Source organism: Panthera uncia, chromosome E1 (assembly GCF_023721935.1).
Source record: "Panthera uncia isolate 11264 chromosome E1, Puncia_PCG_1.0, whole genome shotgun sequence".
NCBI lineage: Eukaryota > Metazoa > Chordata > Mammalia > Carnivora > Felidae > Panthera > Panthera uncia.
Window position 1 is genome coordinate 56058834 of NC_064814.1, and position 26713 is coordinate 56085546.

The following is a 26713-nucleotide window of genomic DNA, read 5'->3' on the forward strand; positions in this document are numbered from 1 at the left end:
CCCCCCCCCCCCCCCCCCCCCCCCCCCCCCCCCCCCCGCCCACCTCTGCCCCGAGTCCGATTCCAACCCCGGGCCATCTTTTCCCCCTCTCCCTTCCCTTGGCCGTAGCAGCCTGCAGGTGGGAAACCCTGGCCTGGAGTTTTGTGAGGGGGAGGGGGGAGAGGGGGAGGCGGAATGGAAAGGGGAGGAGGCCTCCGGCCTGGCAACCGTCCCAGGGCACGTGCACTGGTGACATCATCCCAGGCCACCTCTAACACAGACCTTTGACCCCTAGGGGCGGAAAGGGGCCTTTGGCTAAGCTTCCTGGGAAATAGCCTTAGGAATTCTGGGAACCCAAAAAGGAGAAGAAGGAACCCAGGCGGCTTGCCTTTATCTCTTTTACTCCCAGTACCACTCCAGCCCCAGGGACTCGGGCTTCTCGGCTCCTCCTCCCCGCCTCCAGCCCTGACCTCCCAACCCACATTTCTGACGGAGTCCCGACACGCCTCTCGCAGATACTGTGCCTTCTCTCTCCCGGGCGAGATCTCGGGTGGGGGGGCAGCAGGTGGGGGGCGGGGGCACCGGGTCCCGCGGGGCTCCGTCTCCCATCTGCGGGATCCCCCGTGGCCCAGCCGGCCGCCAGCCGGAACCTGTCTGGGTCCCCAACTCTCCTGCCCCTCCCCGCGCCGTTCCAGGGCGGAGTCTGTGGAGTTGAAACCAGGACACGGCGAGAGGAAGAGTTATATAACCGGGAGAAGCCGAGAAGGACGAGTGGAGCCCGGGACAGACAGCCCGAGAGGAGCCCGGGGAAGTGCATGAGCACGAGGAGGAGTGGGGAAGACACGCTAGGGATGGGAAGGGTTGGGGGTGCATCAAAGAGGAGGCATCCACGCGAAAAAGGGGCGTGGTGGCCCGGCGGGAGTCACCTGGGCCGGCCGGGACTTCCCCGCAGCGCCCTCCCGCGCTGCCAACGGCAGCTGAGCCCAGGCGACTGAAGCCTCGCAAAGGGGCGCAGATACCCGTTCCGTTCCCCCTGGGGAGGCAACCTAAGCCAGAGCCCGGGAAGGCGCCGGCGGAGCAGAAGGGGCCGGAAACCGCAGCTCCGCCCAGCCCACCTGGGAGAGTGGGGCGCCAGCTGGGGGTCGGTGGGAAACAGGTAGCCGACCCCTCCCACGCAAGGCTGGGCAGTGGTGGTTGGAGACCCAGCGAGAGGGGACAGGCGGATCCAGACGCCTGGATCCCGAGGGGCTGAGGAGCGCAGCCCGGGACTAGTTTGCAAACACACATTCAAATGCGGGGAGGCGGGGAGGGGGGGGGGGGGGGGGGGGGGGGGGTGCGGCGGTAGTGCGGCAAGCTGCGACTCGCCGCGCAGGCGCAGGGGGCTACTAGGGCGCGTGCGGAGGAGGGAGGGGGGTGGGCGCGAGCGTGTGGGAGTGCACGTGCGGGCCCCGAGCAGCTTCCCCCTCCCTTCCTCCACCTCTCCCCCTCCCCTCTCCCTTTTCCTGTCGCTCTATAAAGCCTCCTCCACATTGGCTGCCAGGGCCCTGACGTCAGGGGCCTCCGCGGGAGCCGATTGGCCCGACACGAGAGTTCGGGAATCCGGCTCCCGAGTCTGGCTCTCCGGTTACTCCGGCAACGGGGCAAGCAACCCCCGGGAGGTCGGAGGAGCGGCGCTCCTTGTGGCGCCCGGGTCCCGCCTCCCTCCGGACGACCGCCGAGCCCCCTTCGGCGGCAGCGCAGCTCGCGGCCTCCCCTCCGTCCTTCCCGGGCTCGTACCGTCCCGAGAACGAGGCGTCCTGCCCCCGACCTTCCCCGCAGTCGCCCCGCCCCCAGGTCACAGCCACAAGCCGCAGCAGACAGGAAGCGAATCTGCGTTGCTTGGTAACCAAGCCGCGTGCCCCCTCCCCACTATTTACTCCAGCGCAGGGAGGCGGAGACGGGAGTCCAGCCCCCTCCCCAGCCTCTGCCCTTCGCCCTCCCGCCCACAATTTCCTGTGAGGGGCCGAGATGACAGGAAGTCAGACGCCCACCTCGGCCCACCTTTCTCTCTGGCCGGGCGGGGGGCTTCAGCCCCTCCGCCGGCCACATCCCCCCCCCCACCCCCCCACCTCGCTCCCGCGGCTCGGGCTGCGGCGTCTCGCCCTCGCCATCTCGTGGCTGCGCTGGGAAGGTCCGCACGGAGCAGGGCCCGAGCCGGGCGAAAGCGAGGAGCATCAGAGTGGGGTAGCGGGACCACGGATGGAGGGGCGGCGGGGTGCGTGGACACGAAGACTCCCGCGGGGAGGCTGGCTCCCGGCGCTCCTGGCGCGAGGGTCAAAGCTGAGGCGACACACCTCACCGTGGGAGGGACTGGAGGGAGACCCGAAGTGGCCCCGGGACCGGAGCCTGCCCGACCGACACCTGCCCGACCACACCCGACCTCAGAGGGCCATCACCCTGGCCTATCTGCAGACTCTGACCTTCAGTCCTGCCCTTCTGTTAGGCACCGTCGCGCCCCGCCCCGACCTAGTGTTGCGGAGGGGAAATCCCGGCCCCAGGGGAACTGCGAGTCCTTTCAGGCCCCTCTTGACATCCGAACCCAAGGCTTCTGCCCGCCCGCTCTTCCCCCACACCGCCCTGCATTCTGGGGAACCCTGGCGTCCTGCGCCCCGATCTTCTTGCCAGTGCCTTTGCAGGGACCGAAACGTCCACCCCCAGCTCTACAAGTCTGAGACTCAGGCGTCCCGCCCCCCTGCGCGGAGATGGTTTCCCTCTTTCCAGACGCCCCCGCGGCCCCCCGTTACCTGGTTCTGGGGTGTCCCAGGTGCTCAGGCTCCCCAAGGTCTCCCAGGGGGTCGAGCGGCCCCCCCCTCTCCCAGGCCGGGGCTGGGGGGGCCGCTCCGCCCCGTGGCGCAGTTGGATTTTCCAACACAAACACCGCCCCCCCTGCGCCCCAGCCCCGCCCCCTTCCCATGGTCCCGCCTCCCCTCGCGCCGTGTTCCCCCCCTCTCGGGCCCCGCCCCTCCTCCGCCTGTGCCGCTCGCCTCAGCGCACGTGCCGAACAGGATACCCGGTGCCGGGTGCTGGGTGCAACCTACTGGGTCCGGCCCCGATCCCAGCCGGACGAACCCCTATTCCATTCGGATCACGCGCGTTTCCCAAAATAAGCCCCGCCCCACCCGCCCAAGTCCAGCCCCGAGATTTAGCCACACCCGGTTTAGGCCCCACAGCCCTGCCCCCTCGTTCAAGGCCACACCTCCCGCTTCCCAAGCTCCTTTCCCAGTCCAAAAGCAGTAGCTCGCAGGGGTTCGCTTCCTCTGTGAGATCCGGGCTTCCTCCCTCCCCAACCCCCCACCACCCCATTGAGAGGCTTAAGGCTTGTGGTTGCGGGTGTTTTCCTGCTCTGAGCTCCAAGACAATCCTTCCACCTTTATTAAAGGCTAGCTATCTCCAGGGCCCCATCCCGCGGCGCATTCGACCACGGCCAAGGCCAGAGTTAAGTCCAGCCCTGGTCCGAAGTGCATTAGAGTCCCTAGAGTCCCCGACCCTCCCTCAGGCGGGGAGGAAGAGGAGGCCTCCTCAGTTGTCCAGGCTCATGAGTAGAGCGGTGCCCCTCTTGATCCAGTGATCAGATGTCATGGTCCCGGACCGGAGGTCGATGCCAATGACGAAGGAGGCTCGGTCTGAGCTGCCTGCCCGGTTGGGATAGTAATAGCAGGGACAGGAGTACATGCCTGAGGGAAAGGAGAGGGGATGGGAGTCAGAGCGCTGGGGCCTCTGGGAGAGCAGGCACAGGTGTGGGGGGAGGGGCGGGGCAGAGGAGGGGCTGGGATCCAAACTCGGGGGCGCGGAAGGCGGGTCTGAGGGCGCCATCCCACCCTTGGCGCTCTTCTTTCGGCTTTCTGCCGGCCTGAAGTGGATGGTGGGCATGGGGCAGACGAGCTGCATGGGGTCCGCCTCCACCAGGCAGGAGTTCTTCCAGTCCCAGCCGGCGCCCTCCAGGTACAGGCCCCGGACCCACACGCCGTCCTGGGAAGACACGGGGAGAAGTCTGGACCCGAGGCCGCCAGCACCCCTGGCCTCTGGCCTCCCTTCTCCCTTGCCAACCAGCTGTTTCCCCCCTTTGCTCCCAGCGCCCTCCTCCACCAGACCCGCCTTTGTTCCCAGTCGGAGCACATCTGGCTCCCACCTTGGGTGGGTACACGAGGTTGCTGTCATCCACGGTGGAAACGATAAACTCCCAGGAGAGGCTGTCCACCGAAATCTGGTGATGGAAGGCGAGAATAAGGGGGGGCCCCCAGAGAGGAGCGAGCCCAGGTGGCCAGCCCCCCCCCCCCGTCCCCCCCGTCACACTTAGCATGTGGCTCACGTTATTTTGGCGAGCTGAGGCCTGCAGCACGGCGGTGAGGAAGCCGGTGGGGAAGGTGAAGCCGGACAGCCAGAAGATCACGGGAGGCCGGGCCCGGCTGGCCCACAGCTCAAACTGCTCCACACGTGTGGCCAAGTCCCGTGTCCACGAGGCCAGTGGCTTTTGTGAGGGATACGCCTGGGGGAGGGGGAGGGGGAGGCGGTGCGCGTGTACGCGTTCATTCGTTCACGCCTGCCAATCTTTACTTGGTGCACTCGGGGCAGATAGGAGGAGATGTGGTGTCAGCCGGGTCCCCCGTTACGGCGGGCAAAGCTGTCTCCAAAAGCCCCCTCCCGGGAAAGGAGCATAAAGCGACCACTAGTTAACCAGGCCAGCAACAGTGCTGTCCGGTTACCGTTAACGAAGCACCTACTGAGAGCTGCGCACAGCACTAGGAATCCCTGACGCGTCTTCGGAGAGGTTAGTGACTCGCCCTAAGTCCCTGAGTTAGTAACCGCAAAGCCAGTCTGTGAACGGCAGAGCCAGCTTTCGGCTTTGAATCTGTCTGGCTCCAAAACCCAGGCTCCCTGGTTTTGCTCCTACAACCGGGAGGCTGGGGGCACCGGGGCCAGAGGTCAGCTCATTGTTGCAGGAGGATCGACAGCTAGGTCATCTTGCCTTCCCCCAGAGCGGCGGGACATGGGCGTTGAAGATGCAGCTGAAAATCTCTTCCAGGCTTGTAGACATGACGATGAGGCCCTGGATGCCTTTTTCTAGATCTGTCAGGGAAAACCTGGGCAGGGTGAGGTGGGAGCTTAGAGAAGGGCCTGGCAGAGCCATCTCAGGTGGGGGGCTGGGGGGCGCCTTTCCTCCCGCCCCCTCCCCACCGAGCCCCTCTCCATCTTACAGGATGGTCTGCATAAGCTTGTTGTATCTCTGGATTTCCTGCAGGAGGACCACGTTGAGGGGGGAGGGGTCCATGGCCAGCAGTTTCCGGGTCCCCTCATAGTCGATCATTGCAGGGATTTTCTGTTTCACATCCGCAGCCAGCTCGAGGACCTGACCCGGGCAGGGGCTCTGAGTGGGGGGGGCCCCTCTCCTCCCCGCACCCCCACTGCCCCCCCTCCCCCGGCACCCACCCCTGCCTACCTTCTCTTCTCGGCTCTGGCCTCCCGCCCTGGCGGGTGTAATCTGGGGTTGCAGGGACAGCAGAGTCTCAAAGAGAGTCCGCGCCTCAGTGATCTGGGAGGCCACGTCCGCGTTGGGGTGCTGGCCAAAGGCCTCAGGGGGGTCCATGGTGGGCAACATGCTGACGTACTCCTTGTAAGAGGCCAGACTCCCATCTTTGGGGATGAAGTAAGTCTCCAGTGCGGACAACCTGGCGACCCACAGCATAATTCTCACCACGCTGTGGGCCGCACTCTGGGGCTTCGGCGCCAGGCCAAGCCCCTGGCCCCTCTGCAGGCGCGGGTGCCCCCTCCGCCGGCTCCCTGCACCTGCTCCCCTCCCGGCCCCACAAACCCCGCCTCCTGGCCTCCCCTCCAACGCTCCCCCCAACCCCAGTCCTGCCACCTGGCCTGCCGGGTGTCCTCTGGCCCCCTGTTCGGCGCCACCTCCCCCTCACCGGTAGAAGGGGGTTGAGAGAGTCTGGTCACAGAAATAGTCGTTGATGTAGGTGGTGAGCAGCCGCCGGTCCCAGTCATCCGTGACGTGCCCGCCGTAGTTGACGCCGGCGATGAGGTACTTGAGGGCATCCCAGGGTGTCTCCTCGTACTCCTCCAGGTAGAGACTCAGCAAGTTCTCCGACACCTGTGCGTGGTCCCGGCCCCCACCCCCACCCCCACACACAGTTAGGGGAGGAACTTCCCTCGGTGGCAGGGGGCGGGGGGGGGGCGGGGGGTGTGGGGTGGGAGGGGGAGGAGCCGCAAGGCAGGAAGTGCAAGGAGAGGGGGCGCTGGGATGCCGGCCCCCTGCTAGCACAAACCTCAAAGTCAGAGTCATTGAAGCCGTAGACGATGTTCCAGCCGAGCTGCAGGAACTTTTTGCGCTCCAGCAACACGGAATGGAAGAAGCAGAGGGCAAACAGAAGCTTCTTATACTTGGCAGGTTTGGAGCAGCGGGAAAACTGCGATTCCGTCATCAGCTGGTAGAGGCGCGTCATGTTGGCCTTTAGGCCCTGGGGACAGTGCAGCGCGGAGGTGGGGTGCCGTGCATCGTGCCAAGCCCTGCCAGTAGCACCGCCACAGTTGCGGAGGCTGCTGACTGCACGAGGGCACTGGCCGAAGAGGTCAGCGAGGGCTGCAGTGCAGCCCTTGACCTGCGCGCCAGGATGTGCACTGATTCACGGGACTGGGTGGGCGCCTTTCTCTAACTTGCACGCGGGCACTGTGTGGGCTACTGGGAGCTCTGCCTCCTTGTCCCCCCACTTTTGATCCTCTCAGCCATGATGTTCTCGACGGCGGGCAGGCCGGCTCGATTTGGGAATACCAGAAAACATGAGGACCTATCCGTGCAACTATTAACGGACAAAAACGTACACCGTTAGGTACAGAGGTTCAGTGTAGATTTAGAGGAGCCGTAGTGTTATCATCGAGGAGGGGCATGCCACGTGATAGATTTATCAGGCTTCGAGAACAGGTCGGGATTTGGACTAAGTCTCACAAACGGGAAGGAGGTCACCAGGCTGAGAGGAGGGCCTTGGTCTCCTGGAGATGGAAAGAATTGAGGGAATAAAGGCACAAAGGGGAGAATAAGTGAGGAGATGGCTCTAACTGAAGTCAAGCTCGAGGACTCAGGTGGGGTCAGAAGGGCCGTGGCTCACCAGGAGTCACGGGGCCACTTTCTGTCTCGAGTACTACCACAACAGGTTGAAACGGTGCTTTAAGAAGCCCCGTCTATGAGGGACAGAATGGAGTCGGGAAAATACGTAAGCAAGAATATTGTCATTTGTAACATCAAAATATGTAACGTGTCTAGGAATAAGTCCAGTGAGAATGTACAGATCTTTGTAGAGAGAATGACAAAACTTCACTGAAGTAAAGATTACGTGGAGAGAGATGTACTATAATCATGGAGTGGGAGACTCGATCTACTCAGGACGTCGATTTCCTCCAAAGTGATCCACAGGGTTTTGTTTGTGGAACTCGACAAGCTAATTCCAACATTTCTGCTGGAGAATCAAAGGCCATGGCATAGCCTGAAGAAGAATGAGGTAAAGAGACTTGCCTTACCAGCTAGCGAGCATTATTATGGAGCCAAACAGGAACTAAGACGGTACATCCTGACCCGAATATAATCAACCCGACCAATGAACAGAGAGATAAAGGGCCCAGAAACCTAGGTGTGCGTAAAGGGGAGTTAAGGCCTGGCAGGCATCGAACGTCGGAAGGGTGATGGTGGGCTATTCGATGATGGTACTGGGAGAATGGGTTATCTACGTGGGGGGCTGGGGGGCAACAAAATTAGACTTCTGCCTCATTCCACACTCACAAGGATCCGTCTCAAGTGGTTAAGACACATGAATGTGAAAGGGTATAAAACTCTTTCTTTTTATGCTTGTTTATTTTTGAGAGGAAGAGAGAGGGAGCGAGCGAGCAGGGGAAGGACAGAGAGAGAGGGAGCCACACAATCCGAAGCAGGCTCCAGGCTCTGAGCTCTCGGCACAGAGCCCGACGTGGGGCTCGAACTCACAAACCGTGAGGTCGTGACCTGAGCCGAGGTCGGACGCTTAACCGACGGAGCCACCCAGTGCCCCTATAAAACGGTTTTGAAGACAGGGGAGTGCCTTTGCAACCTCGCAGTGAGCAAAGATTTCTTGAACGAGACCTAGGAGCACAAGCCATAAAGAAGAGAAGAGCTAAATTCCATCTCATACAAATTAAGGATCTCTATTCACCAATAATAATAGTTAACGGGGGGGGGGGGGGGAAGAAAAGACAACCCGCAAAACACAAAGCGGACGAAGGATTAGGTTGTGGAGCATGTGAGGAACCGTGAAACATAAGCAGCGTGAATCAATGTCAAGTACCCAGCGCTGAACGAAACAAGCCAGACGCACCTTGAGAAAAGTGGCTGCAGCCGAGTGGGGAGGGCGGTGGGAACGGGAATCGTCTTTCTTACACAGGAAGATGGGCACACCTGTGTGTACTGAATTGGGATCCATGGGGGCGCCCGGGTGGCTCAGTCGGTTGAGCATCCGACTTCGGCTCAGGTCAGGATCTCATAGTTGCTGGGTTCAAGCCCCACGTGGGGCTCTGTCGGGCTCTGTGCTGACAGCTCGGAGCCTGCTTCAGATCCTGTGTCTCCCTCTCTCTCTTCTCTCTGCCCCTCCCCCGCTCACGCTCTGTCTCTCAAAACTAAAGATGTTTAAAATGTTTTTAAAAATGAATGGGGATCCTTTATATCTGCATATATTTTAGAATTTTTTTTTTTTTTTGAGAGAGAGGGTGCAAACAGGTGTAGGGGAGAGGGGCGGAGGGAGGGAGAGAGAGAATCCCAAGCAGGCTCTACACTCAGCACGGAGCCTGATGCGGGGCTTGATCCCTTGACTCTGGGATCGTGATCGGAGCTGAAATCAAGAGTCGGACGCTCAACGCACCGAGCCACCCAGGCACCCCCTCTTGCATGGATTTTATATTCTTTTGTATCCGCTTAATATTTAATGAAAAGGAAAGGACTAGAAGGCAGGCAGTGATCCAACCAAGAATACCACTCCAGAATCGCACCCAAACCGGCGACTGGGGGCTGTGGTCATGGGGACCTTCTTAACTTGTAAGACTCAAATGAGCCACCGTCCCGTTGACTATTGGGGCTGCTCTCGTGTATCCCGATGCAAACACTGGCCTCTTTCACAGGACAACAAAATTGCAATACCTGACCTAGAACAGATCCTGTGCTGGGGGAGAATTTTAAAAAGGACATGACTGGGTCCTTTACCACAATCGGAATATATAATAGATTGGGTTCAAACGCTCTATCCGTTTATTGAAGTTGGGCAGCTGTGCTGTAGTGTGTATTGAAAAAAAAATAAAAATCCTTCTCGGGATTGAGCCCTTTATGCCAAAATACACTGAAGTATTAGTGGGAAAAGACCATGATGTCTTTCCCAGTTTACCCTCGGCGTTCGGAGAAAGCATGTGTGTGTGGAGACGCAGAGAGAGATCAAATGATAAGGCCGGTGAGGCAAAATGTTAAAAATGGAAGAGTCTGGGTAATGAGTCCACGGCTGTGAGGCTGTGAGGACACAGTGTTTGTGTTCTTCTTCTTCTGTTTTTGTTTGTTTGTTTGTTTGTTTGTTTGTTTCTTTGAAGTAGGCTCCAGGCCCAGTGTGGGGCTTGAACTCAACACCCTGAGACCAAGGGTCACACTCTTTGCCAATGGAGCCAGCCAGGAACCCTAGTGTAGTCTCGTTCTTACAACTCTTGCGTAAGTTTCCAATGATTTCCAAGTAAAACATTTAAAAATAGTGCCCTCTTCGCCACCGAGAGAAATCCTGTTGCAAACAAGTATGCCGTGAATGTTCGGCCTTCCCTGAAGCTCTGGCTCCCGCCCGGAGGTTCTGCAGACCCCGGGTGGTGAGGACAAATCTCCCCTGGGTGGAGCCGGGGCGAGCCCCCCCCCCCCCCCCCCCCCCCCCCGCAGACCATCCCCCCCTCCTCCCAGGCCGCCCCCAGATTCCAGGTGGCCTCCACCTTCTTATGCGGCCAGAAGTAGCACCTGCCTCCGCTCTGACACACCTGTGCCCCTCGCGGGGCGCTCAGCCAACAGAGGGCCCTCTGCCACCAAGGCATACACCTTTCTTGGAAAGCAAAAAGAGGTTCTTCGAAAAACGGAGGCGCCGCTAACAGCGCCGGGCCGAGGAGATCATCTGCGGTGGCGGGCTGGCCACTTGCTCCGAGAGTACGGGATTTATGGTTCTGGCGTGCCAGGAGGAAACGCCTCGTCACCAGATGGAATTCAGACCCGGGACTGCGTTTGCTTCCCGGGGCCAGAGACGAGGACTGGGCAGGATCAGGAAGAGGACAATGCCTCCATCGAGTTGTGAAAGGGGGAAACGGAGAATGAGCCAAGTTGGAGGTCAAGGACCGAGCCTGGAGATACGATCAGAGGCCAAGAGGAAAAGGAAACACAGGCGTGATAAGTGACGTGGCGGGAGACAGAGGGCGAACCCCAAGCGCGTGTCAGGGAAAGGGTGGGGGGGACAGTTCACGGTGTCAACTGCCCCAAGGCAGGCGAGGAGGATTTACATGATGAAAGACGTGTGTCCAGACTTACTGGTTGAGTACCTATTGCGTACAGGTGCTAGTCGCGAGGTGAGCAAGACAGAGAGAGAGAGAGAGAGAGAGAGAGGCAAAAGATGTGTCCTCTGGCCTCGCGGAGTTTGCAGTCTAGAGAAGACAGCAGGCATTCGTCAGAACCAAACTCACACGGTAAAAGGACCAGCAGGAAGGTTCTATGAGAGTGTATCACTGGGATGCTGAGCTCAACGAGGAGGGCCGAGGCCTGAAGGGGCGAAGGAGGGGGCGGCGGGGGGGGGGGGGGGTGCCCAGCAGCTTGTGCGGAAGCCTTGGGGCAGGACGGTGCAGAGTCTGGAGGAAGAGGAACAAGATATTTTAAGAATTGAGGGTGGAGCGAAGAGAGGGAAGGGAGAAGGGGTAGGTGGGGCCCAGAGGCACAGGGTGGGGGGAGGGGGGCTCACAGGCCGGGTCAGCAAGGGTTTCCGTCTAGACTAAGAGCACCGAAAAGCTACTCGAGCAGCGTAAGCAGAGGTGAACAGGGGGGACACGGGAACGCGATCGGTGTGGCCGCATTCAGCGGTGACCTCCGGGCTGGAGAAAAACATTTCAGCAGAGCTGGAGGGAGAAGGGCCGGCAGCCGGGGGCACTGGGGAGAGGTGGAAGGAAATGCCGGGAGGCAGGGAGGTCCTGTGGACCGGCTGTTTACTCTTCTGTGCCTCGGTCTCCTCTCTGTAAAACGGGGGTGACGGCACCTACCTGAGAGGGTGTGTGTGTTCTCAACGGATTTGGTAAAGGGACGATGCCGGGCACGGGTAACCGGCTAGCCTAGCGGTGTTGGATCCTACCGCTCTGTGCTAAGAGCCCGGCGCCCGGAGGGAAGAGGCGGGGCGGGGCGGGGCGGGGGGGGGGGGGTCTCTCTCGAGAGGCGGGCGGAGGAGCCCGGAGGCCAGGCGGCTGTGAAGCCCGGGCCTCCCGCCGGCGCCGTACCTTTGGCGGTTCCGTGGTCATCTTGACGCTGGCCTGCAGGATGGAGATGGGGAAGTCCGGGTGGGGGCTGGAGCTGAGCCAGAGGCGGAAGGAAGGGTGAGGTTCCTCCACCTGCAGCTGCTCCACCAGCTTGTCCAGGTTGGGCATCCAAGACAGCGACAGGTGGCAGTTAGCTAGGAACACCCAGTGTCCTGCGGGGGGGGCACTGGATTCGGCGGGAGCCCTTCCCCGAGCCCCGTGTGTCCCCACACGTCGCACCCGATTCCGCGCGTGCGGGGGCAGGGGGTGCCGGGGGCCCTCCGGAGAAGCGGGGGCCGCGGTCGCGGTAGTGTGACGGAGGCGGCCGGGGCCTCCGGGGAGTGAGACGCGCACCAGGGACGGGGGTGGGGGAGCAGGACGGGACGCTGACCCTGGAGGACCCCCTCTCGCAGGAGCCGGGCGGCAACGGGGGCCTGGCCCTGGCCCAGGGACAGGGCGTGGAAACGCTGGGCCATGCCCACGTGCTCCGCCAGCTGGAGCAGGGCGCCGGAGGGGTCCACACCGGGAGACAGGATGAACACCAGCGGGGCGCGTGGGGTCGAATCCTCCAGAACCTGCCAGAAGCACGGGGTGTGAGAAGGCCACGTGAGGCGGGGCGGGGTGGGGGGAGCGGGGACTGCCCAAGAGCAGAGGTTGGGGGCACCGCGGAGCGAGGCAGGAAGGCCCGGGGGTGCGGGGGGGGGGCAAGGAGGAAACCAAGCCACTGACCAGCTCCATGTTGAGCACGGGCGGCTCCACGAAGCGGGAGCCGAGGTTGGAGACGATGAACGAGGCGACACAGAAGGCCACCCGGTCCTGGCGCAGGGAGCGCACGATCAGCATTCGCTGCATCTCATTGCAGGCGTTTTCCCACTCGCCTGGGGACGGAGAGGGCCGGGAAGCAGACGCTCGCTCGCTCGCTCGCTCGCTCGGAGGGACCAGGGACAGGGAGCGAGGGGAAGGGCCCGGCGGGGAGGGGGCACCTGGCAGCATGGCCTTCTCCGGGGTGGCGCTGGTATACCACAGGTGCCAGTCACGAGGGTATTGCTCGAAGGAGTTCATGAGCCCGTGGAAGTTGGTCAGTTTGTCCAGCTCTGTGATGTTGTCCCAGTAGGCGTCGGCGAGCCAGCTCGTACACGGGTTATCCATCTGGCCCTCGCGATCCAGGACCTGGGCAAGGAGAGAGGAGGAAGGGGACTGACCGGAACCCCTCCAAAGCATTTAATGATGAGGCAGCCGAGACCCTGCATCGGGCACCACGAGGAAAGGACTATGGGAGTCCCAGAGGCACTGGGCTCTGCCTGGACTGGGGAAGTCAGTTGGAGGGGGGTTGGGGGGGGGCGGGGCAGGGTCTCCCCGGCACCGAGCGGACACCTCACGGTGCAAATTTGGGGAGCTGGCGCCCTCTGCTGGCTTCCTGGTGACACTGTCTCTCGCCCTAATGACCTCGCCCTGCAGAAAGGCCCCCTGCCTTCTTCACCCTCTTCAGCAAATACTCTCTGCTCACCCACTGTGTGTTCTGAGCACTGGGACGCGGCGCTGAATATAAAGGGCACATATCTCTGCCCCTGAGGGGCTTATTTTCCAACACGGGAGGGCAGATAATGAGCCAAAGACATAAACAATTAAGTTATCCAGTGCTAGGTAAAGGTGGCAAGGTCGCGCCACAGTAGAGTGAGCTGAACGGCATACAAAAGATTGGGAGTTCTGGGGGTAGTTTGAAGTACTAAATAGGAAAGTCAAGGAGGTCTCGGGGAGGCGCAATCTGAATCCAGCGTTAAAGTTGGTGAGTGGGAGCTGCGGTGCACCTGTGGCAGAAGGGACAGCGAATGCAGGAGCCCTGGGGGGGGGGGGCAGGGCAGGCCATGGGAGGTGACACCAGGGAGGTGGGCATGCTGACAGACTGGGGGTGGGGAGCATTGGGAGGCTCTTAGTTATTGGTAACCCGGATGAGAGGAGAAGTGCCCGGCATTGTCCAGGGGGGTGGAGAGAGGCCGGCCCAGGAAACGTGGTGTCACCGTCTGGCAGGTGTTTTTAAATTTGTTTTCAAAGTTTATTCATTTTTGAGAGAGAGAGAGAGAGAGAGAGAGAGAGAGAGAGAGAGAGAGTGAGTAGGAGCAGCGGAGGGGCAGAGAGAGAGGGAGACCCAGAATCCGAAGCAGGCTCCAGGCTCCGAGCTGTCAGCACAGAGCCTGACGCGGGGCTCGAACTCACCGACCGTGAGATCATGACCTGAGCCGAAGTCGGACGCTTAACTGACTGAGCCACCCAGGAGCCCCTGTCTGGCAGTTTTAAGGGCCTAATGGATTTAAAGGGAGTCCATTCGGTGTGGGAGTGTTTTTCTCCAGCTAGGCCCAGCCTCCTGGGCCACACAGGAACAGGAGAGCAAGATCGAGCCAGAGTGGTGGTTTCGCCAAGCAAAAGCAATACGGGAGTGGGCGCTGAGGGTGCCTGCGGGGGGGGGGGGGGGGAGCATGTAACGGTGACCATGGAACCCAGGCTGGGAAAGGAGGGGCTTGAGCAGCAGTGCAAGAGGCGAGAGACCACACCTGTCAGTGGGTCACAGGTAAGAGGGGCCCCAAGTCATCACCTGTAATGTGAGAGCCCCCCCCCCCACCGCATCCCCAGGGAGCCGGACACACCTGCTCCTGGCACTTTTCCTTGGCTCGCTCGCTGGAGCCTTGGGCCTGACGGTCCGGCCCGGAGTCCTGGTCATACATGTCCCCGTCCCCAACCTTGACGCCTCTGACCGACTCACCACACCCCCGCGGAGAAAGAAGTTGTACTCGTCCATGTTGAGCTTGCCAGAGGTCTCCAGGATTTTGGCACACATCTGGAAACTGAATAGTAGCTTGTGGCGCTCAAAAAGGGTGCGGCAGGTGTACCTGAGAGACGGGCACCCGGAGGGCGGAGGGGACAGGAAGCACAACGTGAATGGTTACTGACTGCGGGTCCTACAATCGCGGAGCCTTACGCACAAGCAGGGCCTTAATCGGCATCTAGCCCAAACCTTTTGTCCACGGCCAAACCCTCAGGGACCTAGAGAGCTCACTGGTGAAACCAGTCATTCATTTCCATTAAACAACACGCAGCATCGATTTGACCCCTACTCTGTGTAGGTCCTAAAGGCAGAGTCATCTCTGAGCCCCAGCCTCTGTCCTGGAGGAAGTCAGCAGAAGAGGGAGGACAGACAGAGAGCCCACCGATTAAGCGGTGATGTGATGGGTCCTTTACGGGGTGGGCGGGCCTCCGAGGGATGGCAGGGCAGGGGGCCCCCACTGGACAGTTTCTGAGAGGAGCCGCCCAGTGCAGGCGTGGGAGAGGAGGAGCAGGGAGGACTCCCGGGAGAGCTGGAGCATAAGCTAATGGGCCTTGGAGCAGCCGTGGGGAGCCGAGCAGGGATGGTCTGCAGAAAGATTCACAAGTGAACCGGCGGGGCTCAAGGCCTGGGTGGCCGGGAGGAGGGTGTGGGCGCCGGTCACGGGCCAGGACCCTGAAGGAAGCAGGAGGACAAAGAGTGTGGTCCCCCACCCACCCCCTACCCGGGACCAGGCCCCGCCCCAGCCTGCTGGATGTGGATCTGGATTTCACCGAGATTCCCAGTGCTTGTGGGGCACGTGGCCACTGGAGATGCGCGGGCAGCGTGGACCCTAGCAGATACGAGCACGGCTCAAGGAGCTCGTGCTCTGTCGCCACGGGGAGCAGGGGACAGGCCAGTGGCCGTGGCGCCGGGCAGCACTGGCGCGGGAGCGTCCTGGCAGATGCGGGGGAGGTGGGGGGCTCCGGAGGCGCGGGGCGCACACCTGTACACGGCGTAGGTGTGGTACTCGTTCAGGTAGTCGATGCGGTCCTCCAGCTTGTTGCTGCGGTGGCTCTTGTCGATGCTGAGGACGAAGAGGTTGATGTAGGCGTCCAGCGAGAACTGGTACATGGGGTCGATACGGCCCATGTCGTTGAGCACGAAGAACAGAACCGACGCCCTCTGGGCACACGGGCGGTAAGCCTACGGAGGGGCAGAGTCAGGGCAGGGTGGCGGGGGAGCGACCACGGGGCTGGGGGTTGGGCGGGGGGCAGGGTGGGGGCCGGGGTCGGGGCAGGGTGGTGGGGAGCGGCCACGGTGCTGGGTGGGGACAGAGTCAGGGCAGGGGTAGGGGGGGAAGCGGCCACGGTGCGGGGGGGAGGGGAATTGCGGGGGGGGGCAGTGGCCACGGGGCTGGGCGCGGAGCGAGGGGCGAGGCTCACCTCGCGGGCCAAGTCGATGTTGATCTCTGTGGTCTCGCTGGTCTCCAGCTGCTCGGTCACCTCGGTGGCGGTCATCTTGGAGGTACGAAGGGTGTTCACCAGCTGCACGTCATCGAGCAGGGAGCCCGTGGCCTCATTCAGCAGCCTGAAGGGAAGCGCAGGTAGGCGGGCGGGGAGGTGGGGAGTCCTCCCGCCCCAGCCCGCCCGCACCCGGGATTCTGGCTGGGCCGGGCGGTGGGTGGCAGCGGCGGGTGCACCCTCACCGAAGGATCTCGTCCTCCAGCTCCTCGAGCTTCCTCTTGCCGGCAGCGATGTTGATGACCAGTGAGTCCTTCTGTTCCTCCAGCTCCGGCCGCTCCTTCCGCACCACGATGCCCAGCAGCTGAGCCTCCAGGCCCTGGGAGCACGGGGACGCGCGGTGGGACTCGCGCTCTGGTGAAGGCACACCCCTGGCACCCGGTCACGCCTCCCCCGACCTGTCCCCCGCCGCCCAGCGCAGGGGGCCTTTGTCTCCACCCCGCCGACTCGACTCTCCGGGTGCTTCCTGCTCCTCGATAGCTGCGTCCAGGCTGCAGCCCCCGCCCCCACCTGTTCCTTGACGGCAAAGTTGACGATGGTGGTCTTGGCCGAGGTCTCAGGACTGTAGTGGGGGTTGGAGAGCTTGGTGGTGATGTAGAAACGGAAATTGCTGTTGTACTCCACCTCCTTGTCTGCGATGCGCATCAGCAGCCGGCCGCCTGCAGCCGGGCCAGGGTCAAGGGCAAAGGAGCCCTGGTGACCAGGTGTGGGCTGGCCCAGCTGCCCTAATGGGCCCAGCCCGGGGCTGTGTGAGCGGAGGGCCACAGTCTGAGGGCCGGCCCTCCCCCCCCAACCCCTCACCTCGTGGCCCAGCTGGCTGGTCTCTAGGATTTGTCCCCCAGCCCAACCCCACAGGAAGCCTGGACCCTCACCGATTCGAGCTACAGATTTGTTGAGCACAGGGTTAAGCGTGGGGTCCAGATACTCCTGAACGTTCTGGAGCAGCACTGGATATCCAAACTGGATGGCCTTTTCTAGAATCTGAAGGTAATTGCTCATCTGCAGGTCGATAATCTGGAGGCCCTAGAGAGCAAGGGAAAGAGACGGGAGACACGCTGAGGGGCCCAGAGTAAAATCTGACTCCGGGTCGGGCCTCAGGAAGAGGCAGGCTTGGGAAGAGACGCCAGGGGCACAAGAGCAGCCCCCGCCCTGCCCCTCCCGCCAGCCTTTACCTGGTTTCCTTCCATGTTCTTGATCCACTTCAGGGCCTGGGCCTGAGGGTCAATCATCAGTGCCCACCTGAAGGAGGGCGGTCAGTCAGAAGACAGGCTCCGCCCTTGCCCCGCCCCCCGCTCCCGGAGGCCTCCTCACCTGCGGCCTCCTCACCTGTTGCCTCGGGTGACGATGATGCCATTCTCTGTGGAAAAGGCATCCGAGGGCAACCCTTGGAGGTTCCAGTCTCGAACTTTGGTAGGATTGGACAGGAAGTTATCGAAGGTGAAGCGCGGTGAGCACGGCACCTCCAGCTCCCAGATCTGGGCGGGGAAGAGCCCCGGACGTCAGCCTGGAGGCCCGAGCCCCGCTCCCCACTCCCCGCCCCGGGGCCCCTGCCGGGTGTCTCCCCGACCTCCCCGCAGCCCTGGTCTCGGAGCCCAAGAGCTCACGAGGACCTGAGCCCTGCCTCACCTTCCTGATCCATATCTGGGTGACGATCTCATCCCGGTAGTTGGTCAGGAAGGGGCCCATGTAGGACAGGAAGGCGGCGGCCAGGAGACAGTCACCTACCAGGTAGCCCAGATCCTCCTCCAGGCCCTGGGTGGGGGGCGGGGGGCGGGCAGGGGGTGTAAGGAGGGCCCCGGGCACTGGGGAGCGCCGGCTCTCTCCCCCGGACACTGGCTCCATCAAAGAGGCGCTTTGTCCTAAACCTTCGGCCCTGAGGAGTCCAACCTGGTTCTAATCACTTCGGAGTCGCCGCCTTTCACAGTGATCCTGTTTACATTCTGGTGATAAGGCCTAACCCTTTCCTGAAGCCAGGGGCTCCATAAAGGCGGAGACAGGATGCTGGGGGGGGGGGGGGGGGCGGGACTGTTTCTGTAAAGTCATCAAGTCCGTGGGCTTCAGCAAAGGCCCTGCTGGCGCTCGCTCCCCAGGCCTGTGCAAACACGGGAGCCGCCTCCCAATGGCACAGACTCGCTTTCCGCTGCTCGCACCATGTAGGACTGGGGGGGGGGGGAGCTCCCGTCCCCCGTTCCTGGATGTCCTGCACCCAGGGGTCCCCATGTCCCCCGAGTGTCCCTCAGCCGACAGGGGGTGGAGCTCTGGGACCTGGCGGGCAGGGAGGAGAGCCGTGCGGGGCCCCCAGAGCTCACCTTGACCGTCTCCTCCCAGCGCGCCTTCTCGCTGGCCAGCCCTGACACCAGCAAGCCCGCTCGCTCCAGCTTCATTTCCATGTCCTCGGACTTCTTGCGGAGCTCCTCCTTCTGGGCCAGCTTCTCGTCGTACTGCTTCTTCAGCATCTCTAGCTTCTCGGCCACCTGGGAGGGACCAGAGCGAACGGCTCAAACGCCACTCTTGTGGCCGCACCGCTCGGGGGTTCCGGTGGCCCATCTGCCGTTTCAAGGCCTTGGGGCCTCCGTGGCCCGGTGTGCCATGTGACGATGCTAACCCCTACCCCGTAGGGCTGTCGCAGACAGAAAACAAGACAAAATATGTGTGGTGACGTGAGGTCTTCTTCCCCTTCCCCTCCGCCACTCTTTTCTTGGGCCAGGAAACTTCTTGTCATGAAACTCAAGGCCGGGTAGGAAGACAGTCCCCTTGGAGCATAATAAGCCACACGAGTCGCACTGGCAAGAGAGGATCAGAGGGCACAGAAACGACTGCCAGCCCCACGCCAGTGTGGCATGGCCCTAAGGCAGGACCTCGAGAGAGAAAGAAAAATCTAGAAACTGTTGGAGAGAGGAAGAGGGACTCCATCTGGGGCAAAGGCCCAGGTGCAGGGACCCACACAGGGATGGGGATCTAACTGTGCAGAGTTCACGTGCTGGCCTGGTGCCCCTCACCGGGCCTCATCTGGGCTGTGGGAAGGAGGGCACAGGGCGTAGGACATGGGCCCAACCACTGAGGTTGACCTCCAAAAGACCCTGGAAATGCAATAGATTAACTCCCCAAGAAACTGTCTTTAAAGCAAAAGCACCCAGGGCAGCTGCGTGGCTCAGTCGGTTAAGCATCCGGGTTCAGCTCAGGTCATGATCTCACGGTTCAGGGGTTCGAGCCCCATGTCAGGCTCTGTGCTGATGGCTCAGAGCCTGGAACCTGCTTCGGATTCTGTCTCCCTTGCTCTCTGCCCCTCCCCTGTTCACGCTCTCTTTCTTAACGATAAATAAACATTAAAAAAAAAAAAAAAAAAGGCAAAGTGGAGGTCCCAAATGTCACCTTTGGGTGACAGCACGCCTTCCAGGTCAAGCCTGGGTAGTGATGTTAGAAGGTATTAACATCCAGGGAAAGAAGGGGTCACTCCGAAGGGGTGAGTCAGCAGGGCCACTCAGGGACGAAACACCGGCTGGGGGTCTAGAAAGAGAGGGGCGCCCTTGCACTGGCACAGGTGGGCTTAAACCCGCTGGAGGCCATGCTGTCCGGCGGTCTTCCCTACGTGCCACCTGTCGCCAGGTTCACGTGACTGCCTCCCCCCGCCCGCGCAGTCCAGGCTCGTCAGCAACACTGATTATAATTGGGCTTCCCGCGGAGCTGTGTCTGTGGGGAAGCAGCCAGCCCACGATCGTTCTGGATTTCATTACTTATTTTGCATGTGGTGTTGTCTTCACTGTTTCTATTTTTTATACAAGAAATGTACGCATAAGGTTAAAGACCTAAATAATACGATAAAAAGGAGTTATAACAAAACCTCTTCCACTCCTGGTCCCGTTCTTCAGTAGCAAATTATTTTTAACTATTTCTCTTTTTATTTCTTCTGGCAGCTGCCTCCCTATCTCTGAATATTATGCTTAGGCTACTATTTTTAAAATACATACATGCATATTTATACATACATTAATCTGTTTGCAGTTTTTGTCTTTTTAACTCAAAAATTATGGAAAGTTGCAAACCTAGGACAAAGAACCATACAATGAATACCTCTACGCCCACCACATATATTCAACAGTTGTTAACATTCCGCCGGTTTCACTTCATCTACTGTTCTTTGCCAAAGTGTCTTAGAGGAAGTTACAGACTCATGAAACGTCAAGCCTCAAGCCTTCCCAGTGCAGATCTAGAACAAAACAAGGACATCTCCCCCGCGATCGTAACACCATTATCACACCTCACCGCCACTTTGCCTTTTTTTAAAACATGATTTTCCTCTTTTATGTCTTTTTGTAAAGAGTGAATCCACATCAGAAGGGAAAAAAACACACATGGTGAAGGATCTGGCTTCCTCCCGCTCCCGCCCCAGCCTGTGCCCCTGCCCCAGCCTGTGCCCCTGCCCCAACCCCTGCCCCAGCCCGTTTCTCCTATAGCTTTCCAGACAGAGTCCCTGCGTAGGGTCCACCGGTAATAAATACATGCATGGTGAAGGCAGGCCCTTGCTCGCCACCAAATCCCTGCACTTGAAAGAGTGCCGGGCGCTCGGGAAGTATCTCTTTGGATGAATTTTTTTCATAAAGATAAATGCTAACATACTACTGTACTTTATTTTTTTTCTTGTCTCCAAATCGGTTCTCGTCAAGCCGCCTCATTCTCCTTAACAGCTGCAAAATAATCTTGTGAATGACTGAACTGTAATTTATATAACAAGTCTCCTTCTGATAGACATGTGTGTCTTTCCAGCATGTTCTATTATTAACAATGCTGGAATGAACGTCCTTGTACACTGCTGTCTCTTTTTTATTTTGTTTGCTTTGTGAATAAGTGACTTAAAAATTCAAAAGGGATAATTATGGGCATGAAAAGTCTCTCTGCCTCGCCCCCCCCCCCCATCCACCCTGCTCCCTCCTCGAGGTAGCCAACGCGACCTGCTTCTTGAATATTCCGCAAGAGGCGTTTTGCACACACTCGGGTATATTCCATACTGCTGTTTCCTGGTTCGTCCATTTGAAACTATTTCTATGGCCTCTACGCTACCATGGATGCAGGGGTGACCCTTTCCCCTCCAGACTACATTTCTTCCTCCCTGTTCCTGCCCATGAGAATGCTTCAACTCCTTACCTTCCTATCGCCGAATACCGTCTTAAAACCCTGCTTTATCTCCTACAAAAGCATTGCCCAATCTTTACCCCACCCCCACCGACACCCAGCTCCCACTTTTTTTTTAGCTGTACTTTTAAGATTTAAAAAAAAATTTTTAACATTTATGTTTGAGGGAGAGAGAGAGACAGAGACAGAGGGAGACAGAGCACGAGTGGGGGAGGGGCAGAGAGAGAGGGAGACACAGAGTCGGAAGCAGGCTCCGGGATCCGAGCCGTCGGCACAGAGCCCGACGCGGGGCTCGAAATCACCAACTGTGAGATCGTGACCTGAGCTGAGGTCAGACGCTTAACCGACTGAGCCACCCAGGCGCCCCTGTACTTTCATTTTTATGTCGTCAAGGCTGACAACAACGTTCCCGCTCAGAAGTCACAGCCTTCTGCGCTCCGTCTCTAGGCCACAAACAGTGCAACAGCACGCACCTCCGTGACCACGACCGGGCCGGTGCCGTGCGCGCCTGGGGGCCGGCCGACGGGCCGCTGTGCACACTGAACCGGTTGTGAAATAGCTTCCTATCACCCCGGATTCTGTGCTTCTGTCTTGCAGAAATTCCGATCGGTTGGGTCGTGTCTCCAATCTCTCTTGTATGTTGTTTGGGTTTCTCGTTGGCGTGGCTGTTTACATTCCTTGACTCTACCGTCTACCAAACAGCCCATCCTTTGACCATTTTTCGTTTTCCCAGAATTCTTCCCGGTTCTCTGCGATTTTTCTCTTACCGTCCTCTTTCTGCTCTCTGGGTGTCATCTCTTCCTTATTTACCCTCTGGTGACACCAATTTTTCCATTAGATTTGCTTTGTAAGTGCTTCTCGGTAGGATGAATCATCCCCGGGTTTATTGTGTCTTCTGGCGCCATGTTTTGTTATCATTTTTTTTTTTTTTTATCTTGGCCATTCCCTTGTGTGTGGGAAGACTTTCACCACGCCTTTACATTCTCCTTCTCCGGAGGGAGGTGCGTGGCTCATCTGACTGGTGAAATCAGCGAAGAATAAGCTGGAATGCTCCACCGAGCTCAGGCCGTTTCCACTCTGCCCCCCAGCGACGCCCAAGACTGAGTCCGAGTCCATCCATCTGACGACGGGGTCACTCCTCGTGGGCCCACCTGCCCACAATGTCAGCCGCATCCTCCCACCTGCTCTCCGAAGGTGATGTTTTGGCCAGACCCCTTTTGTTTCACGTCTCAGTGTGTTTAGAACCCCCAGGCACAGAAGGCTGCTAGTTCGCAGATCCCTTCAGAGTGTATTTGCAGACCGGGAAACACACTGAGAAACTTTGGGCGGGCCTTGGGGGTCTCAAGGGCAGACTTTGGGGTATGGACGCGTGCTTTGACTTGGAGGGTTTGCACAGGCTCCCGCTGGGCACACTGAGTTCTTACGGTGGTCTGGCTGTCGCCTGGGTGAAAGGCTTTAAGCCGACGCTGTGATATTCTGACCTTGACAGATGACCGTGGCTTCGTCCACAGGTGAGTGGCCGTTTCTGCAGAGGCAGGACTGCTTGAAACAGAGCAGCCTCGTGGACACTGGGCTTGGGCTGGAGGGTGGCCGCAGGATGAGGTGCCGTGGCCTCGGCACAGAAGCGGCCAACACGCTGACCAGCTTGAAGTCGGGGAGTTTCCGGGCACTGACGGCTGGACGATGACATTTGCTGGTTTTCAACGGCAAGACTGTACATTCTGCGTGTACTATGGGTTCTAGCTTTCAATGGCTTTGGCCAAGCCTACGTGGCACTAGAGCAGCTGTCTCATTTTTTCAGTTTGTTGTTTGTTTTTTTTGTTTTTTTTTTTTTTTTAATTCAGGGCTAAAGAGGCAATCGTGGCTCATCCACAGCCTTGGGACAAGGGAGGGGTTCCGTTCTGAGATTCCCGGTGACACAGGGCAGGTGGCGTGCAAATATTATCTGTGCCTTAAGGGAGCATGCCGGAACAACTTGGGGGGTTCCGGAGGGAAAAGCTGCGTCTTGAGACATGGACGGCAGAGGACTTGTGCCTGGCCAGGTCCCCGGGGCACAAGCTTCAGCAGCAGCAACGGCAGCTTCGGTTCAGGAATGCGCCAGAGGTGACTTTCCAGTGAGGAAAAGCGCGGGGCGAGGTGAAAACCTTGCCCGTGAGGCGGTTCTCGTAGGGCCTCGGCAAATGCACAAAGACAGCCAGCACCATGAGCCACCGCGGTGTGGGGTGACCGCGCCTGGTCGCGACACAGAGCGGGGGACGTGGTGTTCACGGCGGGGGGGGGGGGGGGGGGGGGGGGAGGGTCAGATACTTGAAAGGACACAGCCGGGATTTCTGTTTGGCGTTTCCATGTGGCTGCACAACACAGGGGACATCTTAATGCTCCCTAACCCCACACTTCACGATGGGCGACGGTGGATTTACAGTGGTAAAGCTTACATGTATTTTTTAGCCACAATAACTGCCGTCTCCAAGAAACACATACACACATGTGGGCTTCCAACCTGCCCCCGGCACGGTAAATGCTGTTTGGTTGGATCGTATCTCATATTAATCTATCGCGGGAGGGTGTCTCCCAGTTTGACATAAGCTCACAGGTCATGATTTCCAGATAACCGCCATTCTGGTGAAGCTAAAAACCAAGCTTTTCTCCACGTATCCTCGTTCCCGCAAACACCACTGAGTGTTTACCGTGGTCTCTGGAGCGACAAGAATTGTTGGTTCCTGGGAGCGTAACTTTGTCTGTAAATCCTGTATGTTAACTCCTGGGCCCTTTTTTTTCTTTTTTAAGTTTATTTGAGAAAGAGCACAAGCGTGCAAGCAGGGGAGGGGCAGAGAGAGAGAGAGAGAGAGGGAAAGAGAGAATCCCCAGCAGGCTCTGCACTGTCAGCACACAGAGCCCGACGCGGGGCTCGAACTCACAAACCCTGAGATCACGACCTGAGCTGAAATCGAGTCGGATGCTTAACCTACTAAGCCACGCAGGCGCCCCTTGAATCTTTTTAGTTTCAAATGATGCTCACAAGAGACAGCATTTGGAGCCGCGGCAGGCTCTGAGGTCCCACAGGAATGACATCCGTTTCTAGGGACTGACGGCCCGTCCTGGCCGCAGCTTAAGGAAACAGATTCTCCCCAGATACTGAGGGCACAGCTGAGACCGAGCAGAATAAGAGACTGGATGGTTTGGGGACTTTGACTTGAGAATGTTGGCTTCTTGATTTTTAACTCTGAAAAAGCAGGATGATTTGCTTTCAGATTTTAATTTACTTGGACTTTAGTTTACTCAGGGACTTAACCTTTGAAATTTAACACCCTCCCTCAGGGTCGTAGTCAAATGTGTGGAATCTGTGGGTGTCATTACTCTGTAGCATTTGGCTGCCATCCCACGGTCTCGGCACACGGCCTGCGATACGCTATACGGGATGATGTCACGACCAGGACTGGGATGCGAGAGAGAAAGAAGGTGAATGTTCAGTAGATTAGGCTTCTGTTTTGGCCCATTTCAGGGCCTTCTGGGGCAATTCCTTTTTTTTTTTTTTTTTTTTTTAAAGTTTATTTATTTAGAGAGAGAAAGAGAGCACGAGTGGGGGAGGGGGAGATGAGAGAGAGAGAGAGAGAGAGAGAGAGCAGGCATGTACAGGGGAAGGACAGAGAGAGAGGCAGAAAGAGAACAGAATCCCAAGCAGGCTCTGCGTTGTCAGCACAGAGCCCGACGCGTGGCTCAATCTCACGAACGAGGAGATCGTGGCCTGAGCTGAAGTCAAGAGTCAGATGCTTCACCGACTGAGCCACCCAGGTGCCCGAGACAATTTCTAAGCCAGTGGTTTGTAACCCTTGCTGCCTGTCAGAATCGGGAAAATATATTTTCAGGGTCCCCAGCAAGTGAGTAACTATTTACTCCAGATTTGAGTTGATAAGCGATGTAGTTGAGCTCGGGGCCTCTTTCCAAACCGCTGGGCCCTGGCACTGAGTACAGGCTCTCCCACCCCCGGCTGGCTCCGACTTGGAAGTTTTCAAGATGCTTTCAAAATGCTCAGGCTCTGCCAGAGATGTGTACCGGCCGGTCTGTGGGGGAGCCCCGCATCGGCTCGGGGCCACCTGCAAGTGGGCGGGGAGGCAGGCCTGGCCTGTCGAAAGGTACGTTTCCCTCTGACTCCACAGCTTTTTCAGAGGCAGAGGGCAAAGCTGGGGTCCCCGTCTGCTTCCTCTTACCGGCCAGGGGCTCTCAAGAGACCTAACGTGGGGTGCTCTACAAACACTCTTCGGTGAATGATGCCGTCGGCAGCCGACCCCACGGCCCCACTTGTCACACGTAATTATTTGTCCCAGGATAGGAACCATCCAGGGGCGAGAAACCTTCCCAAACCAATCGCCAGCCCTGGATTGTTCACTCTCGAAAGAGACGGTGAAAGGGTGACCGGCCCGAGAGAGGCTGGGGGGTAACAGCGGCCGCAGGGACGGGGCAGGGAAGGAGGGCGTGAGGACAGAAGCCCCCTCGCCCGGCCTGGCTGCTTCTGCACAGAAGGGGTCGGAAGAGGCCCCGAGGGCCGCTGCACTTGGCAGTAAAGACGGGGGCGAGCGGGGCTCGGGGTCAGGCAGCGTGGGCTCCAGCCCAGCTCCGCCGGCACCTCGAAAGTCCCTTCATCTCGCTAAACCTCAGGGTCCTCATCTGATTTGAGGACATTAGACCTGCGTGCTGTCCATACGTGGTGGCGGGTGAAACGTCCGGAAACGGTGTGACCGGCTTTGGCTGTATGAAAACTCAAAGGCCTCCATACGGCCAAAGATCGCATCAGATCTGGAGCTTGGAAACGATGCATCTGCCCGTCAGAAAGGGGAACGGCCACGCAAGCCAGGGCCACCGCCCGCCGGAACCCCGCGCGGGGTCCAAGGGCAGCACAAGCTCACAAGTACCAGAATGGAACGAGCTCAGGTACAGAAATGAAAATCACTTCCTTATCTGAGCGTGGATGCCCCTGGGCGGACACGCGAGAAGTTGTGAGAGAGGCTGTTTCCAAGGAAGGGCAGCAGGGGGCGAGAGGGAGGCGTCCCGCCGGCTGCTCCTTCTACCTTCTGAATTTCGCACCGCGTGGATATGAAATCCTACCGAAGCAGGGATGGAAAACGTACCGGATCCGCGAGGAGACTCTGGGACTCCTGATAACAGCACTCTGCAGCCTGCCTGCGGGAGCCGTTCACCCGCACGTCCTTCTTAAGTAGGGTTGACGCCCAGCGTGGAGATCGACGTGGGGCGTGAACTCAGGGCCCGCTGACGGACAGCTGAGCCGAGCTCAAGAGTCAGATGCTCAACCGACTGAGCCCCCCGGGCGCCCCACTTGTCCCCATGTCTCGGAGGAAGTCACCTGGCGGGTGTCCAGCCCGCTCCCGGTGAGGAACTCCCTCTCCCTCCAGGGCGGCCCCACCCCCAGCCAAGCACAGTCTTCCCGGCCTGCGGCCCCCCGCGTCACACTCTTGCCCTGTCCCCCTGCCCTGGCAAACACCGACTCGCCACCCGGATTTCGTCACTTAACCCATCTCCGGGCCCGGCCCCAAAGCCCACGAGAGAGCCCGCCAGCTCCGAGTTGAGTTGGGAAGGGAAGGGCTCCAGCCGTGCCTTCATAACCCTCCGTGGGGGCGGGGGGGGGGGGGGGGGGGGGGGGGCGGGGGGGGGAGGCGGGGCGGGGGCCCCGGGCTGGGGTGGGGGGGAAGCCCCGGGCGGA

General features: G+C 59.5%; 2 protein-coding genes across 4 annotated transcripts in view; both read right to left on the reverse strand.

Moving 5' to 3' along the window:
- KDM6B (lysine demethylase 6B) overlaps positions 1–2919 on the reverse strand; it is a 22492-nt gene extending 19573 nt beyond the window's left edge. For all 3 annotated transcript variants that reach the window (XM_049637018.1, XM_049637019.1, XM_049637010.1), the window contains exon 1: positions 2763–2919. The gene's annotated coding sequence lies outside the window, so the exon portion shown is untranslated. The remainder of the gene's footprint in view (positions 1–2762) is intronic.
- Positions 2920–3367: 448 nt separating this feature from the next.
- The window catches only part of DNAH2 (dynein axonemal heavy chain 2), a 93408-nt gene continuing 70062 nt past the window's right edge, over positions 3368–26713 (reverse strand). The window contains exons 65-87 of the mRNA XM_049635364.1: positions 18177–18341; positions 17494–17619; positions 17194–17342; positions 17040–17106; positions 16740–16890; positions 16378–16526; positions 16053–16186; positions 15790–15934; positions 15351–15550; positions 14306–14432; positions 12531–12717; positions 12277–12425; positions 11939–12122; positions 11530–11720; positions 6291–6482; positions 5931–6115; positions 5456–5684; positions 5214–5365; positions 4985–5099; positions 4328–4504; positions 4148–4222; positions 3837–3987; positions 3368–3692 (exon numbers count right to left, since the gene is read on the reverse strand). Of these exons, the coding sequence (XP_049491321.1) occupies positions 3538–3692; positions 3837–3987; positions 4148–4222; positions 4328–4504; positions 4985–5099; positions 5214–5365; positions 5456–5684; positions 5931–6115; positions 6291–6482; positions 11530–11720; positions 11939–12122; positions 12277–12425; positions 12531–12717; positions 14306–14432; positions 15351–15550; positions 15790–15934; positions 16053–16186; positions 16378–16526; positions 16740–16890; positions 17040–17106; positions 17194–17342; positions 17494–17619; positions 18177–18341 (3555 nt within the window). The 3' untranslated portion in view covers positions 3368–3537. The remainder of the gene's footprint in view (positions 3693–3836; positions 3988–4147; positions 4223–4327; positions 4505–4984; positions 5100–5213; positions 5366–5455; positions 5685–5930; positions 6116–6290; positions 6483–11529; positions 11721–11938; positions 12123–12276; positions 12426–12530; positions 12718–14305; positions 14433–15350; positions 15551–15789; positions 15935–16052; positions 16187–16377; positions 16527–16739; positions 16891–17039; positions 17107–17193; positions 17343–17493; positions 17620–18176; positions 18342–26713) is intronic.